General features: G+C 38.7%; 1 protein-coding gene and 1 long non-coding RNA gene across 3 annotated transcripts in view; one reads left to right on the top strand and one right to left on the bottom strand.

Annotated features, from left to right (window-relative positions):
- Nucleotides 1-340: 340 nt before the first annotated feature.
- NKX2-8 (NK2 homeobox 8) lies at nt 341-1,690 on the bottom strand. Its single transcript, XM_073554133.1, has 2 exons — nt 1,355-1,690; nt 341-1,135 (listed from the first exon to the last, which is right to left on the bottom strand). Exons 1-2 carry the CDS (start codon nt 1,497-1,499, stop codon nt 648-650), a joined length of 633 nt encoding a protein of 210 aa, XP_073410234.1. The 5' UTR covers nt 1,500-1,690; the 3' UTR covers nt 341-647.
- Nucleotides 1,691-3,696: 2,006 nt separating this feature from the next.
- The window catches only part of LOC141058004 (uncharacterized), a 41,221-nt gene continuing 29,297 nt past the window's right edge, over nt 3,697-15,620 (top strand). For both annotated transcript variants that reach the window (XR_012222071.1, XR_012222072.1), the window contains exons 1-2: nt 3,697-3,778; nt 8,802-9,041. This is a non-coding gene — a long non-coding RNA (uncharacterized lncRNA). The remainder of the gene's footprint in view (nt 3,779-8,801; nt 9,042-15,620) is intronic.

The following is a 15,620-nucleotide window of genomic DNA, read 5'->3' as shown; positions in this document are numbered from 1 at the left end:
TTTAAAAGCTCTTAAAAACCTGTACATTATCTGCATTATGTTTTCATAGTTTCAACATTTGCTGGTACTATTACTATGGATAAGTTTTGTGATGCAAGTAACCATAGACCTGCTTTCCTGGTAGTTATGGCTTTCCAACCTGTGCGGTGTGACATTAAAATATGTCCAAATTCAGATCCATTTTTCTACCTCATACTCAGGGTATAAATCCCAATGAATAGTTATAATAGAAGAACCACATAAAAGTTTACTCAATAATATTGATGCTGAAATCGCTCAGGTTATTGGTGAAGCTGCCTCCACTTACCTCTTTATAGACGACATGGATAAACACAAATCATTGGAAATAAAACACATTTAATTTGCCGTTAAATGGAAGTAGACACATTATATCATTTCTATGTACACAAATACAAAGCTCTCAATATTTACATATATGGTGGTAGGTAAACTATTAGCAATACTGATAGGTAACAAAATTTCTTTCAGAGTTTATCACCTGATAAAACTATAAAGTTCCATGCTGCAATTTTCTGAACTATAGTTTTTGGCCCACTTTTATGCCTAGATGGATATTTGAGTCTTTCGGCATTCCACTTTTGATAACCTTTCGATAAGTTTTTGAGATCTTCTTGAAGTGTCATTGGTCACCATATCCAGGAAAGACTGGACGGGTGAGGTATATGTTGGCTATGGTGGTAGCTGTGGACAAAACTAAAAGCTCCTGTAGGTGGCATTGTGGGAAAAAGGGGCAACTTGTCTGTAGTGCTGACTGGAGAGCAAGTATGGCAAGGCTTCCCATCTCTAACCAGTACTGGTACCACAACATGCTTTAGTAGAGGTGGAGGAGAGCTGCTCACCTCAGGCTTAGCTCTCTTCATCTTATATCTGTGGTTCTGGAACCATATCTTCACCTGCGTTGGTGTGAGTTGTAGAATATGTGCTAGTTGATCCCTTTCAGGGGCTGAGAGATATCTTTGTTGGCGAAATCTCCTCTCTAGCTCTAGGGTTTGAGCTTTGGAGAAGAGGACTCTCCTTTTCTTCTTCTTCTTCTCAGATTCATGGCTGTGAGATGTGTTTTCAGACCTCTGCATGGTGTCTGCTAAAGTTGTCTCTGAGCCACTCTCATCGGAGGCTGAAAAATAATAAAACATACTATGTAAGTAAAAGAAAAAGTCAAGCAATCAAGGAAAAGTAGACATGAAATCATAATTGCTAGAGAAACTTAAAAAGTCATTACAAATAGTAGAAAGTTATACCTTTGTGGCATACTATTCTCCCAAAAACCCAACAACAGTTTTGGTATAAAAAACTATGACATTCTATATTAAATTTTAAACCAGCTCCAACTTACATATATAATGGTTCCTTTCATTCTCCATCCAATCTGGGTAAGGAGAGCTCCTTAAGGATGGGTCTGCTGGGATAACGTTGCCATCATATTCCGGTAAATCCAAAATTCTCCGGACTGTGAAGCTTAGTCTACTGGAAGAGGACATCTTTGTAGAAGGAATAATCCAAAAGTATGAGAGGTATGTGGGGTATGGTGGCTTAGCCTGTGGTCCGCACTTTGCTGCTTCCTCTCTCCAGTCTAGGCAAAATATTAGTGTCACTTACAGAGAGGAGCTGTTTATATAAACATGCCACCCCGTGTACACACAAACATAAACTAACCGCATTCACACCGTCCCAATCTACAGCACGCTAAGTACCAGAATGAGTCAAGTGCTTAAGACCCTAATGGGAATCGAAACCCCCTCCTCTCACCTCCACTTATCCTCACTCCTCCCTAGAGATAACCCTTACCTCCCAATGACAACAGGAAACAAGATTCATCTTTACATATTCTGTCTGATTAGTCCGAAGTGGAACAGATAATGGGAATTGTTACTTGTGAATAACATCCTGGGTGGCATGCAGTGACCAACATTCCCTTCTAAAATGACCCTCCCCCACCTCCTTCTCCTCTCCCCCTTTCCTTCTTCAGTGTAACTAAGGGATGCATCAAAGTGAATTACAACCACAAATTATATAACTAAAATGATTGATTCACTTTTATTCATGATGGCTGATGGTTGGGTGATAGAAATCTTTGGTTTTGCATTATTCAGGATATTTTCTACCCAGATTTCATTTGCATCCACCTGCCCTGTGTGAGATAGTACAAGCAATTCAGCCTTTACACTATCTCCCCAGGACCTGTTGAAAAGAGCCATGCTTCTGTCGATAAGGGACATATTTACTTTCACTCTGAATAAGAAAAGCTGTCTAAGAGGGAATAAAAATGGCCAGATTATCCCGATAAGAGCCCGTCTGTAACTTATTTTGTTCCTCTGACCACTGGTTTCATTCTTTTCTTTCTCCTTTTTTCCCTCTTTCACCATAGACTTTATACAAAGGACATCTTTTCACCCTAATTTCTATGTAAATTGAGGGAACAGCCATCTAAAAATCATTGTTTTATTCCAAGTTTTGCTAATTTTGACACATATATTTATATATTTTGGTGGATTGGCTTTCTTTAAGAGATGCATAATATGCTACATTCATCATTTATTACATTAAGCAATTTAATTGTAAAATACAGATCAAGTAATTATTAAAGTCTATATGTAACAAAAACTTTGAATATATATATTAGGGGTGACTGTCAGACTGAGAATCAAAATTTCACACTTTACATAGGACTGCAGGTAAATTTCTTATATATTCATAACCTTTTAAAGACAGAGATCATTTTGGTCACAAATACACTATATATACAGTATATACATATAGATATAGATAGATAGATAGATAGATAGATAGATATGGGATAGATAGATAGATGATAGATAGATAGATATGGGATAGATAGATAGATAGATAGATAGATAGATAGATATAGATGTAAAATCAGCTCACCCATGGGAAGATCCATTGCATGGAAACTTGTAGTGCCACAGGATGGGTAAATAGGAAATGTAAGAAATTCCAACATCAGAGCCTTCTATTAAAAGCCATAAATCTATTCATACAAAAATAGAAAAAAGTCGCAACAATACAGTAAAAAAACTTTGGAAATCTTAATAAACACGTTTCAGACAAGTGTCTTTGGTCATTGCGACTTTTTTCTGTTTTTGTATGAACAAATTCATGGATCAATGCAATCAGAGGGACATCTTTTTTATGTTTTTTTGCATTTTAAGATATATTTTTGGTATAATTTTTTGGCACATAATATGGCATATGGTATGTAGTTCATAATGTAAAACATTGTTTTGATTACACCATTCTTTGAATGCTTAAAATTATATGTTTCATAAGTACTTATTACTTGGATTGTAATGATTAGTAGATGCCTAATATGTATATGTTCTGTATATATTCTGTTTAATATTTAATAATAACTGTTTTAAATAATTTAGTATTTTTTTAACTTATCCTTTACATTATTTAATTTATTTTGTTTACAATGCTTTAGGATTGAATGAGATATTTATTAAGTATGAGATATGCCAATGTACTACCTGTGCATATAGGGTGTCAATGACGACGGCAGGTAACATGACGAAATGTAATGATTATTTTTTGTATTCTTTGACTTTTCAGAATTTATATATTTCACTAAACATTTACCCAGAGATATAACTTCCAAAATATTTCAAAAATGTTTTTTCTCATGCTGCATTTTTCTGTTTGTTTTTTTTTTTTGTTAGAAAGTCTGCATTACTCATGTCTCATACATCCTTCTCCCGCCTCTGAGATCTCCAAACTTCACTACGTGTGGGATTCAGAGGTGAGTCCTGAATCTATCAGATATTTATGATATAACTATGTGGAATATCCAAAGGATAATATGGACAATACCCTTTATGTAACTGTCTTGTCCCCGCTAATTAGAAGTCGAGATTCATCCCTGGTTTCAGTCTGTTAACACTGACATTTGTAACTTCCTAAAGTCAATGCAGGTTTCTCTAGTGAAACTCATAAGACCAGGATTATGTGGAACCTTTGTCAAGAGCAAAATGGCAAAAGTGACTTAGAAGACAGCAGCAGTAAAATATATGCCATAGTCAGCGGAAGATTCGTGCCAAGGATGCCACAAATTCCAGACATTTTTTTTTAATTTGTTTTCTAAAACTAAATCATAAAACTTAAAAGTGATAAATTCATAACTCAGAAAACCAATTTGAACACATTTATAATAATTTATTGTATTTTGCGAAATTATGTTACAATCACAATTCGCTCTTTTAGGCAGTGGTCCCCAATCTTTCTGACCTTGAGAACCACATTCAGCTTAGAGATAGGGTCGTGAGCCACAATCAGCACAGAGAGAGGGGCGCGAGCCACATCCAGCTCTCACCACCTTCAAAGTAGTGTCAACCAAAGGCCCCATTACAGGTATAATGATAACCAAAGCTTTTCCTCAGAAATCACTCCAAAGCAGTACACTGAGATCCAGGGGTTCCCACAATACCCCCACTCAGTATTCTGTCACATCCAGCTTTGAGCACCTCCTCTAACAGGTAGTATCATCCTCCAGCGTACCACACCCAAAGCATCTATAATCCCCTAAGACCAGTGTATGTGCATCCACATCTGCTCTTCTGTGCAGGGCTACTCACAAAATTCACCATTTTTAGATGTGCTCTTCATACCTGTTTTCTAGACCCGGAGCTAATGCACCAAGCTGGCAGACAGCCGCAAGCCACAATTCATGGGACCGCCAGCCACATGTGGCTCCCAAGCTACTGGTTGGGGACCTCTGCTTTTAGGCTATGTTCACAAGTTCAGTATTTGGTCAGTATTTTACATCAGTATCTGTAAGCCAAAATCAGCAGAGGAACAATCAGAGGAAAAGTATAATAGAAACACATCACCACTTCTGTATTTTTCCCGGTTTTGGCTTACAAATCTGTCATCTCCTATCTCAGTAGTGTAACATTCTCTCTTCACTGAATACAAATTTTACCCGGGAATTGAGAATTTTTTAAAATGCCTGATCAGTCCTGGAGAAGAAAGAAGCAGAATTCTCTGATCAGATATATATGTATTACAAAGTTTCTTATTTTCATGTGAACTATTGATTTATGAAATAAAAATTAAAATGAAGATTACACTTTTAGGCTAAGTGCACACGTAGCAGAAAATTTCTGCTCAAAAACCTGATTCCCTTCCCAGAAACCGCACCTATTTTTCCGCGGCGGTTTTTGCGCGTTTTTTGGTTTTGATGCGTTTTTTTCCCCAGCGGTTTCAAAACGCATGGAAGAAGCCAAAACCGCAGAAAAATCCGCAAAATTAATGAGCATGCTGCGTTTTTTACCGCAATGCGTTTTTTTCACGGTAAAAAACGCATCAATGTGCACGGGGTCACCGATGGGCAGGATTTCAGTTGCACTTGCCGGAAACGCTTATTGAATGCCGCTGTCAGAGTTTGACAGCGGCATTTAACAGGTTAACAGACACAGGAGGATCACGATTCCACCCACGACTGTTAGAGGCACATGTCAGCTGTTCAAAACAGCTGACATGAGCCAGAAAAGATGTGGGCTTAGCGCCGGAGCCCACATCAAAGGGAGAGAGTCTGACATTTGGTGTACTATTTCGCCCGATGTTGGAAAGGGGTTAAAAACCCAAACTTTCCTTATTCACCCTTCCTAGGTACAGCACTGAGTCTCTGCTACTGCTCCTGGTGTCTGCTGTTGTCTGCAGCGCTGACATCACATTGATAGTACTGTAGCTAATAACTGAGCTCAGTAAAATAGAGTAGACAGCATGAACAGCTGTGCTCACTGATTTATGTAATGTCAGAACTGCGGAAAATAACATACATCGGGAGCAGCAGTGGACACTGAGCACTGGAGGTTGAGTAAACTCTTTTTTCTTAAGATAAACCACTTGGTGACAGGGATTTTTTTAAACTGCAAAAATATATTTTTCTAAAAGTCCCAGGACATGCGTCCGCTTGTTTAAACATGTGCAATTTCTACACTTTTTGTGAGTATAATACATCAATATTAACCCCTTTCTGGACTCCCCCTGTTTGGTGCAGGCTCCGGCACTGAGCCCACACCCTTTCTAGGCACATGTCAGCTGATTTGTGCCAGGGACAGCCATGGGTGGAACTCTGAACTCTGACAGCGGTATTTAACTTGCGATTCCAGCAAGTGCACCGGAAATCCCGCCCATCGGTGACCCCTGTTACGTGATCGCGGGTCACCGATGGGACGGCATGACAACCAGATGTCTCCTGCAGATCTCTATGTTTGTCATTGCTGGATTGCTATGAGCGCCATCCCCGGTGGTGCTATATACAGGCGATTTTGATCATCACCTGTATGTAGAAGAGCCAATCGTACAACTGAAGCTTCTAGTCTCCCATAAAGACTATTGAAGCATGCAGAAAAATAAAAAAAATTGTTTTTAAAAAAATAAAAAAATCCAAAAGTTCAAATCACCCCCCTTTCACCCGATTCAAAATAAAACAATAAAAAAAACCATACACATATTTGGTATCGCCAGGTTCAGAATCACTCGATCTATCAATATAAAAAAAGAATTAACCCAATCACTAAACGGCGTAACAAGAAAAAAGTCAAAACGCCAGAATTACGTTTATTTGGCCGCCGCTACATTGCAATAAAATACAATAATGGGCAACCAAAAGATGTCAGCTCAGCACACAAAAAATAAGCCCTCACCCGACCTGAGATTACGAAAAATGGAGACACTATGGGTGTCGGAAAATGGAGCATTTTTTTAGTAAAATTTGGAATTTTTTTTCACCACTTAAATAAAAAAGAACCTAGACATGTTTAGTGTCTATGAACTCATAATGACCTGGTGAATCATAATGGCAAGTCAGTTTTAGCATTTAGTGAACATAGTAAAAAAGCAAAACAAAAAACAACTGTGAGATTGCATTTTTTTTTGCAATTTCACTGCACTTGGATTTTTTTCCCGTTCTCCAGTACACAACATGGTAAAACCAATGGGGTTGTTATGGCCATATTGAACAAAAAAATAAAAAATTTATGGTTCTGGGAAGAATGTGGAGTAAAAAAGGAAAACGCCAAAAAAACCCTCTGGTCATTAAGGGGTTAAATTTTTTTTATACACGTTGCAACTTTTACAAACTTAGAAACAATTCATTATTGCATTTATGCATTTTTAATCTACTTTTTGGTTGTTTTTGCCTGTTTTCAATTTGTCTCCTTTTCTTGTTTATCTTTGTGCCTTTTTCAAACTCTGTTTTATATGTATTTGCCTGTTTTTATGTTGGACATTGTGGTCTTGGTTTGCAGTTTCCAGATGTTTTGAGCTAATTTATGAATTGTGAATATTTAAAAAGTCACAAAATTGTTGTACAAATGTACTCCAGTCAACCCTTAAAGTGATGTTATGAATGACCTATTTTTTTGCACTTTTTTCTCTTAAAAGGTGCAAAAAAAGGTTAAAATGAAAAAATGAGCATTTTCTTATTTTGCACAAAATTTATGAACCACATACACAATGTTGAAGAATGTCTACAAATACCACAAGACAAAAAAAGAAAAGTGACTTAAAAACCCCCTCAAATGATGAATCGTGACCTTTGATCACGTCAATAAAAGCCAAAAACTGGTTAATACAGTGGACCAACTTTTTTTATTGTGGAAATTTCTTCATATAGTAGTCCACATTTTTACAGAGAATAATTACCCTAGTTTTTGGCAAACTTTGAGCCACAAAAAGTCAAAAGTGGATTTATATACCATGCTCGCCAAAGGTTTCAAAAACAAGCATGGGATACGTGAAGAGAGCATAGCCAACAATTTTTAGACCAATATATTAATCTTTGCTCTAGAAAATGTCTCAAAGGTTGGCACAAATCTCCACCTGTTGGTAGGAGGTGTAGATTTATTTTCTGACTTTTGGAGATGCTAAAATTCGCCAACATAATAAATGAAAAATATGAAACAAGTTACTCCTATGGTCTCTTTTTCAGACTGGAGTATAAGTCTTGATAAATATGGCCGTTTGTGCTTCTTTTAGATCCAAAGCAATTTTTTTTTCCAGAATCTAGTATACAATAGAGCTAACATTTTTTTCAGCTATTTTCCCATAAAAAATGGTGATTTTTACAGGTATTTTTTTTTAATTCTTAATTTTAGGTACCGTATATTATAGAAAAGATACAAACTTTTACAGGTATTTTATGTAAAAAATAATGTCTTGAAATTGAAACGCAACCCAAATGACACTAGTTAAAAAAAGAACTCCAACTAATGGTGTTTTTGTAAAAGCCAAAAAAAAGCAAAAAAATAGTATTTGTGAAGAAAGCCATAAAGGGGTATTTCCGACCGCTGGCGTTTATGGCATATCCATAGTCCATGACTCACCTTTTCCGCTAGGAGAATGGGGATCCTGTGATTCTCTTTGTGTCAATTTTAATGGGCAAAATAGAGAAAAGTGGGGAGAGCAGGTTGAGCAAGAATGCTATGCTTACTATAAATTTCTATGGGGGTGAGGTTACAGAAATAAACAAGCATATCAAACCCCAGTTCTCTCATTAGTTGAGGGTCCCTTCCAATGTCAATAGTTGGAATGCCCCTTTAAGCTGTCTATATATGTTGATTGTGCCCAATCTTCTGGCAATCTTTCTCTTTAAAAAAACAGCACAAAAATATGTAAAAACTAAACAAAATAAACTTTAGAAACAGCCAAATTTATAGGAGTTGCAATGGAAAATGATGAGTTCTCTCAATTAAGTTGTAAGACTTATTACCATTTACTAAATTAGCTTTTAAATTGGTTTGTTTTATTCTATTGACAAGAGGAGGCTGTACAACCATCTAGTCATCTACCATGAGTGCCAGCAAACAATGGAAGCTCCGTGGACCAGTGTGGGAACTGATGCTGATGAGCCAAGCACGATCATTGCCTAGAGATAAACACAAGACAATGGAATGCCAATCAATAGAGTTTTTACACTGTACAACGTGGATACATCTCAACAATACAGTGATACAAGCCTTCTATGTAAACAAGTCATAAATTGATGACCCTTTCTGGAGGTAAGGTTAAGCTGGACCAAAGAATATGGGCTTGTTCACATGCTGTGTTTTGCACTCAGATTTTTTGTGCGTCTTTCAAGGGTAAAACTGCAGTTTTCAGTGCCAAAAAAGTGAATGACATCTTTATATATAAAATTGAATGTATGAGTGTATGTGTGTATCACTAATCAATCATGAAGCATCTTTCATTTCACCAGAGCTGTTTAAAAGAAGCTGAGCTGTGAATGGTTGCTATGAGCAACAGTTTTCCTTGCAGCCAATTACTAAGCATCTTTCATTTCACCAGAGCTGTTTAAAAGAAGCTGAGCTGTGATTGGTTTCTATGAGCAACAGTTTTCCGACTCCACGACAACACCTATGCAGACACTGACCGGGTGGGAGAAATCTAGCATCCCCGGGAACATAAGCTCCCATCAATTGTCTGCCCCCAGAAAGGACCAGAGAGCACATGACAGAAATTAATCACACATCCTCCATCCCATAGTCCCGTGCCCATATACCCATCAAACATCCTCCACCCCATAGCACATCTTCCATCTTAAAGGGATCTCCGGTATGGAAGTTAGGGCAAATCCCTAAGCGCTCTGATTCTGACCCCAGGTTTCTGTTAAAGGGATCATTAGTATGGACGTCAGGGTAAATCCATATAGCGCTTTGGTTTTGACCCCAGGCCTCTATTAAAGGGATCCCCGGTATGGAAGTTAGGACAGTTCCACTCAGCGCTGTGGTTCTGACCCCAGGGTCTCTTAAAGGGATCATTGGTACGGAAGTGAGGGCAAATCCACTCTTTGCATTGGTACTGACCCCAGGCTTCTATTAAAGCGATCATTGGTATGGAAGTCAGGGCAAATCCATCCAGCGCTTTGGTTCTGACCCTAGGCCTCTCTTAAAGGGATCCCCGGTATGGAAGTTAAGGCAATTCCACTCAGCATTCTGGTTCTGACCCTAGGCTCTCTTAACATGATCCACGGTATGGAAGTCAGGGCAATTGTCTTCAAATGCTCTGGTACTGACCCCAGGATCTCTTAAAGGGATTTCCTGTATGGAAGTTAGGGCAAATCCCTCAGTGCTCTGATTCTGACCCCAGGATTCTATTAAAGGAATCATTGGTATGCAAGTCAGGGCAAATCCATTCAGCGCTCTGGTTGTGATCCCAGGTTCTCTTAAAGGGATCATTGGTATGGAAGTTAGGGCAATTCCACTCAGCGCTCTGGTTCTGACCCCAGGCACCTCTTAAAGGGATCCCCGGTATGGAAGTGAAGGCAAATTCACTCTATGCTCTGATTCTGGCCCCAGGCCCCTCTTAAAGGGATCCCCGGTATGGAAATGAGGGCAAATCCACTCTACACTTTGGTACTGACCCCAGGCCTCGCTTAAAGGGATCTCTGGTATGGAACTTAGGGTAAATCTCTCAGCGCTCTGGTTCTGATGCCAGGCCTCTCTTAAAGAGATTCCCGGTATGTAAGCTAGGACCGCTCCACTCAGCACTCTGGTTCTAACCCCAGGCTGACGGGATGATGTGGGATATTAGCGGTAGTAGTCCGGTGGCTCTGACTGATGGGATGAAGTGGGATACTAGGGGTAGTAGTCCGGTGGCTCTGGCTGACGGGATGATGTGGGATATTAGTGGTAGTTTTCCGGTGGCTCTGGCTGACAGGATAATGTGGGATATTAGGGGTAGTAGTCTAGTGGCTTTGACAGGATGATGTGGGATACTAGGGGTAGTAGTGCAGTGGCTCGGGCTGCCAGGACGATGTGGGATATTAGGGGTAGTAGTCCGGTAGCTCTGGCTGACGGGATGATGTGGGATATTATCGTGAATGTGGCTATGCGGAGTAGGCTGGGCTATACACTCAGCTTTATATATAGATATAATCATAATTTGTTATAACTAACCATAGTTAGTTACTATGCCCGGGCAGCGCCGGGCTCTTCAGCTAGTTTCTGATATTTCTGAAATCTCATACACAGACTTTATTTTTTCTTTGTGGATTTGAACCATCAAAGCATTTTTGCAGTGTTTTTCTTGCCCACACACTTGTTTTTAGTTCAGAAAAATTTGCTGCAATTCCTCAATGTGTACACATACATAGGTGATTCTCTCCAATACAGATTGCAGAAGGCTTCCTTGTAATTCTTGCTTGGTACAGGAGAATTTGTTGGTATGTAATTGCAGGTTTAATATGGAGAGGAGCATTAAAAAGGAAAATAACAAAGTGCTGTTACATAATAATATAAAACACTTTATTTTACATAAAATGTTCCTCAAGTCTGAAGTATTGGTATACTAAAAATCACAAAAAATAATAGTATTTATCACAATCCACTGGACTCGTGTTTAGTAGCTTGGTGTATTCATGAGGGATGCCATACCTTTACCTGTCTCCTAACTTCCCTCATTGTATTATTTCATAGTGTCATAGCTTTAAAACTGATAAAATTGAAAGAAGATGTACATACATGGACAACGTTCTGTTAAAGTAAGAAGAACCCACCATGGTCACTGAAATAATTTGAAATAGCTAAAGTCATTTTCTAATTAAATTTAATGAATGACAATCAGACTTCGCTTTTGAATGTTGGTTCACCAGTAAAATAAATTAAACACTAATGAAAAAGGCTTGGACAATAATGATGGTACTTTAACTTAATACTTTGTTGCACAACCTTTTGAGGCAATCACTGCAAAGAAACAATTTCTGTAGCTCTCAATGGGATTTCTGCACCTGTCCACAGATATTTTGGCCACACCCTGTAAGAAAACTTTTTACTTTCATGTAATTGCATACTGCATATTGTTTTGTGCTGTGTATATATGATTTGTATCATTTTCTACCTTTCTAGTTTAAATATATAAAATGTAATAGCTCTGTTCCTCTTGCTCTGTAAACCGCAGCCCTGAAGCCATACGCCCACAGGTATCCAATTGGCCTGTATAAAAGATTGGTGGTGGTAGCAAGTGGATCCTTTTATAAATATACTGTATATATATACTGTATGTATATAGTACATATATATATAGTGTGTACATATATATATATATATATATATATATATATATACAGATCTGGAAAAAATTAAGAGACAACTGCAAAATTTTCAGTTTGTCTGATTTTTCTCTTTATAGGTATATGTTTAGCAAACAGTAAATTGCTCCTTTATTCTATAAACTACTGACATGTCTTCAAATTTCCAATCACTAAATTTGGTATTTATTTTCAGAAAATGAGAAATGGTCAAAAGAACAAAACATGCAGTGCTTGCAGACCACAAATAATGCTAAGAAAACAAGTTCATAATCATTTAGAAACAACAATACTAATGTTTTAATTCAGGAAGGGTTCAGAAATCAATATTTTGTGGAATAACCATGATTTTTAATCACAGCTTTCATGCATCTTGGCATGCTTTCCACCAATCTTTCACACTGCTTTTGGGTGACCTTATGCCACTCCTGGTACAAAAATGTAAGCAGTTCTTCTTTGTTTGATAATTTTCACCTTCATTACATTCCAGATGTTTTCAATGGGGTTCAGGTCTGGAGATTGGGCTGGCCATGACAGGGGTTTGATGTGGTGGTCCTTCATCCACACATTGATTGACCTAGTGTGTGGCATGGCACATTGTCCTGCTGGAGAAAACAGTCCTCAGAGTTGGGGAACATTTCCTGAGCAGAAGGAATCAACTGTTTTTCCAGGATAACCTTGTATGCGGCTTGATTCATACGTCCTTCACAAAGATTAACCTGCCCAATTCCAGCCTTGCTGAAGCATCCCCAGATCATCACTAATCCTCCACCAAATTTCACACTGGGTGCAAGACACTGTGGATTGTTTGCCTTTCCAGGTCTCCGTCTAACCATTAGACAACCAGGTGTTGGGCAAAGCTGAAAATTAGACTCATAAGAGAAGATTACCTTACTCCAGTCCTCTATGGTCCAATCCTTATGGTCTTTGACAAACTTCAGCCTGGCTCTCCTTTACGTCTCATTGATGATAGACTTTTTATCTATCTTTACATGACTTGAGTTTTTGCCGTGCACTTCACCCCAGCTGCCATTTGCCATTCCTTTTGTAGGTCACTTGATCCTGAGGTTGCTGAGTGACATTCAAATAAGATGATGGTCATCTCAGTCAGTAGAGAGTTGTTTTCGCCCTCAGCCTGTCTGTAGCTTTGTTGTCCCCAATGTCTGCTGCTTGACCTTGTTGTAGTGGACTGCCGTGTTAGAAATTTTAAGGATGGAGGCAACATGACGCTCACTGTATCCCTTTGCTAGTAAAGCCAGAATTGAGCCCTTATTTTCCTCACTCAAGACTTTTCTTTTCAACTCCTTTGGCATGGTTAAAAGTTATTTTTTCATTCCTGTTACTTTTGGGATATTACTAGCACTTCTTTTGTCAATCAGCTTGTCCTATTGCAAGAGGATTGGGAACACCACAACAAGGTTTTTTATACTTTCCTTCGTTGAATAAGATTTCGTTCATGTGATCACATTAAGTAAAATGAGGTGTACTCTGGTTGGAATTCAACTGACACTGGAATGGAATAGCTGTCAGACATGTAGAGAAGCTGATTTGTATAAAACTGTGAAGTGGTCTCTTAATTTTTGCCAGAGCTGTATATATACAGTGGGTACAGAAAGTATTCAAACCCCTTTAAATGTTTCACTCTTTGTTTCATTGCAGCCATTTGGAAAATTCCAAAAAGTTCATTTTTTTCTCATTAATATACACTCTGCGCCCCATCTTGACAGAAAAAAACAAATGTAGAGAATTTTGCAAATTTATTAAAGAAGAAAAACTGAAATATCACATGGTCATAAGTATTCAAACCCTTTGCTCATACACTCATATTTAAGTCACATGATGTCCATTTCCTTGAGATTCTACTTGAGGTGGTTCTACGTCTTCATTGGAGTCCAGCTGTGTTTAATTAAACTGATAGGACTTAATTTGTAAAGGCACACACGTGTCTATATAAGACCTCACAGCTCACAGTGCATGTCAGACAAAATGAGAATCATGAGGTCAAAGGAACTGGCCAAGGAGCTCAGAGACAGGATTGTGGCATGGCACAGTTCTGGCCAAGGTTACACAAGAAGTTCTACAGTACTCAAGGTTCCTAAGAGCACGTAACCTCCATAATCCTTAAATGGAAGAAGTTTAGAACCACCAGAAGTCATCCTAGACTTGACCATCCAGCCAAACTGAGCAATCATGGGAGAAGAGCCTTGGTGAGAGAGGTAAAGAAGAACCCCAAGATCACTGTGTTTGAGCTCCACAGATGCAGTAGGGAGATGGGAGAAAGTACCACAAAGTCAACTATCACTGCAGCCCTCCACCAGTCAGGCTTTTATGGCAGAGTGGCCCGACGGAAGCCTTTCCTACGTGCAAGACATATGAAAGCCCGCATAGAATTTGGTAAAAATCACATGAAGGACTCCCAAACTATGAGAAATAAGATTCCCTGGTCTGATGAGACAAAGATAGAACTTTTTGGTGATAATTCTAAGCGGTATGTGTGGAGAAAACCAGGCACTGCTCATCACCTGCCCAATACAATCCCAACAGTGAAACAAGTTGGTGGCAGCATCATGCTATGGGGGTGTTTTTCAGCTGCAGGGACAGGATGACTGGTTGCAATTGAAGGAAACATGAATGCAGCCAAGTACAGAGATATCCTGGATGAAAACCTCTTCCAGAGTGCTCTGGACCTCAGACTTGGCCGAAGGTTCACCTTCCAACAAGACAGTGACCCTAAACACACAGCTAAAATAACAAAGGAGTTGCTTCAGAACAGCTCTGTGACCATTCTTGACTGGCCTAGCCAGAGTCCTGACCTAAACCCTATTGCGCATCTCTGGAGAGACCTGAAAATGGCTGTCCACCAACGTTCACCATCCAACCTGAAGGAACTGGAGAGGATCTGCAAGGAAGAATAGCAGAGGATCCCCAAATCCAGGTGTGAAAAAACTTGTTGCATCATTCCCAAGAAGACTCATGCCTGTACTAGCTCAAAAGGGTGCTTCTACTCAATACTGAGCAAAGGGTCTGAATAGTTATGACAATGTGATATTTCAGTTTTTATTTTTCAATAAATTTGCAAAAATTTCTACATTTCTGTTTTTTTCAGTTAAGATGGGGTGCAGAGTGTACAATAATCAGAAAAAAATGAACTTTTTTGAATTTACTAAATGGCTGCAATGAAACAAAGAGTGAATAATTTAAAGGGATCTGAATATTTTCTGTATCCACTGTATATATTAAAGGATCCACTTGCTACCACCAATCGTTTATGCAGGCCAGTTGAATACCTGTGACAGGTAGCGTATGGCTTCAGGGCTGCGGCTTACAGATCAAGAGGAACAGAGCTATTACATTTTATATATTTAATCTAAAAAGGTAGACAGTATTTATGAAAATATACAAAGATGATACAAAATGATACAAAACTATATTAATATATATTCAATTTGCTGGAATCGGAGGTGTATATACCATATGCGCACTGTGAGCTGCCCCAATGACCAGCCTGGTAGTGGAAACAGCGGTGTCTGCATCCATCCCTCATCAGTCAATT

Source organism: Dendrobates tinctorius, unplaced genomic scaffold (assembly GCF_039654945.1).
Source record: "Dendrobates tinctorius isolate UK_male_01 unplaced genomic scaffold, ASM3965494v1 ptg000208l, whole genome shotgun sequence".
Lineage (NCBI taxonomy): Eukaryota > Metazoa > Chordata > Amphibia > Anura > Dendrobatidae > Dendrobates > Dendrobates tinctorius.
The sequence above is the reverse complement of the archived record's forward strand: the minus strand, read 5'-3'. Positions and strand labels throughout refer to the sequence as shown.

What these genes read in the sequence shown, in the direction of transcription:
- NKX2-8 (XM_073554133.1), bottom strand. Translation starts at nt 1,499, where the DNA reads ATGTCCTCTTCCAGTAGACTAAGCTTCACAGTCCGGAGAATTTTGGAT. An exon ending in TGAAAGGAACCATTATATAT is followed by an intron (nt 1,136 to 1,354) that starts GTAAGTTGGAGC and finishes ATTATTTTTCAG; the next exon opens with CCTCCGATGAGAGTGGCTCA.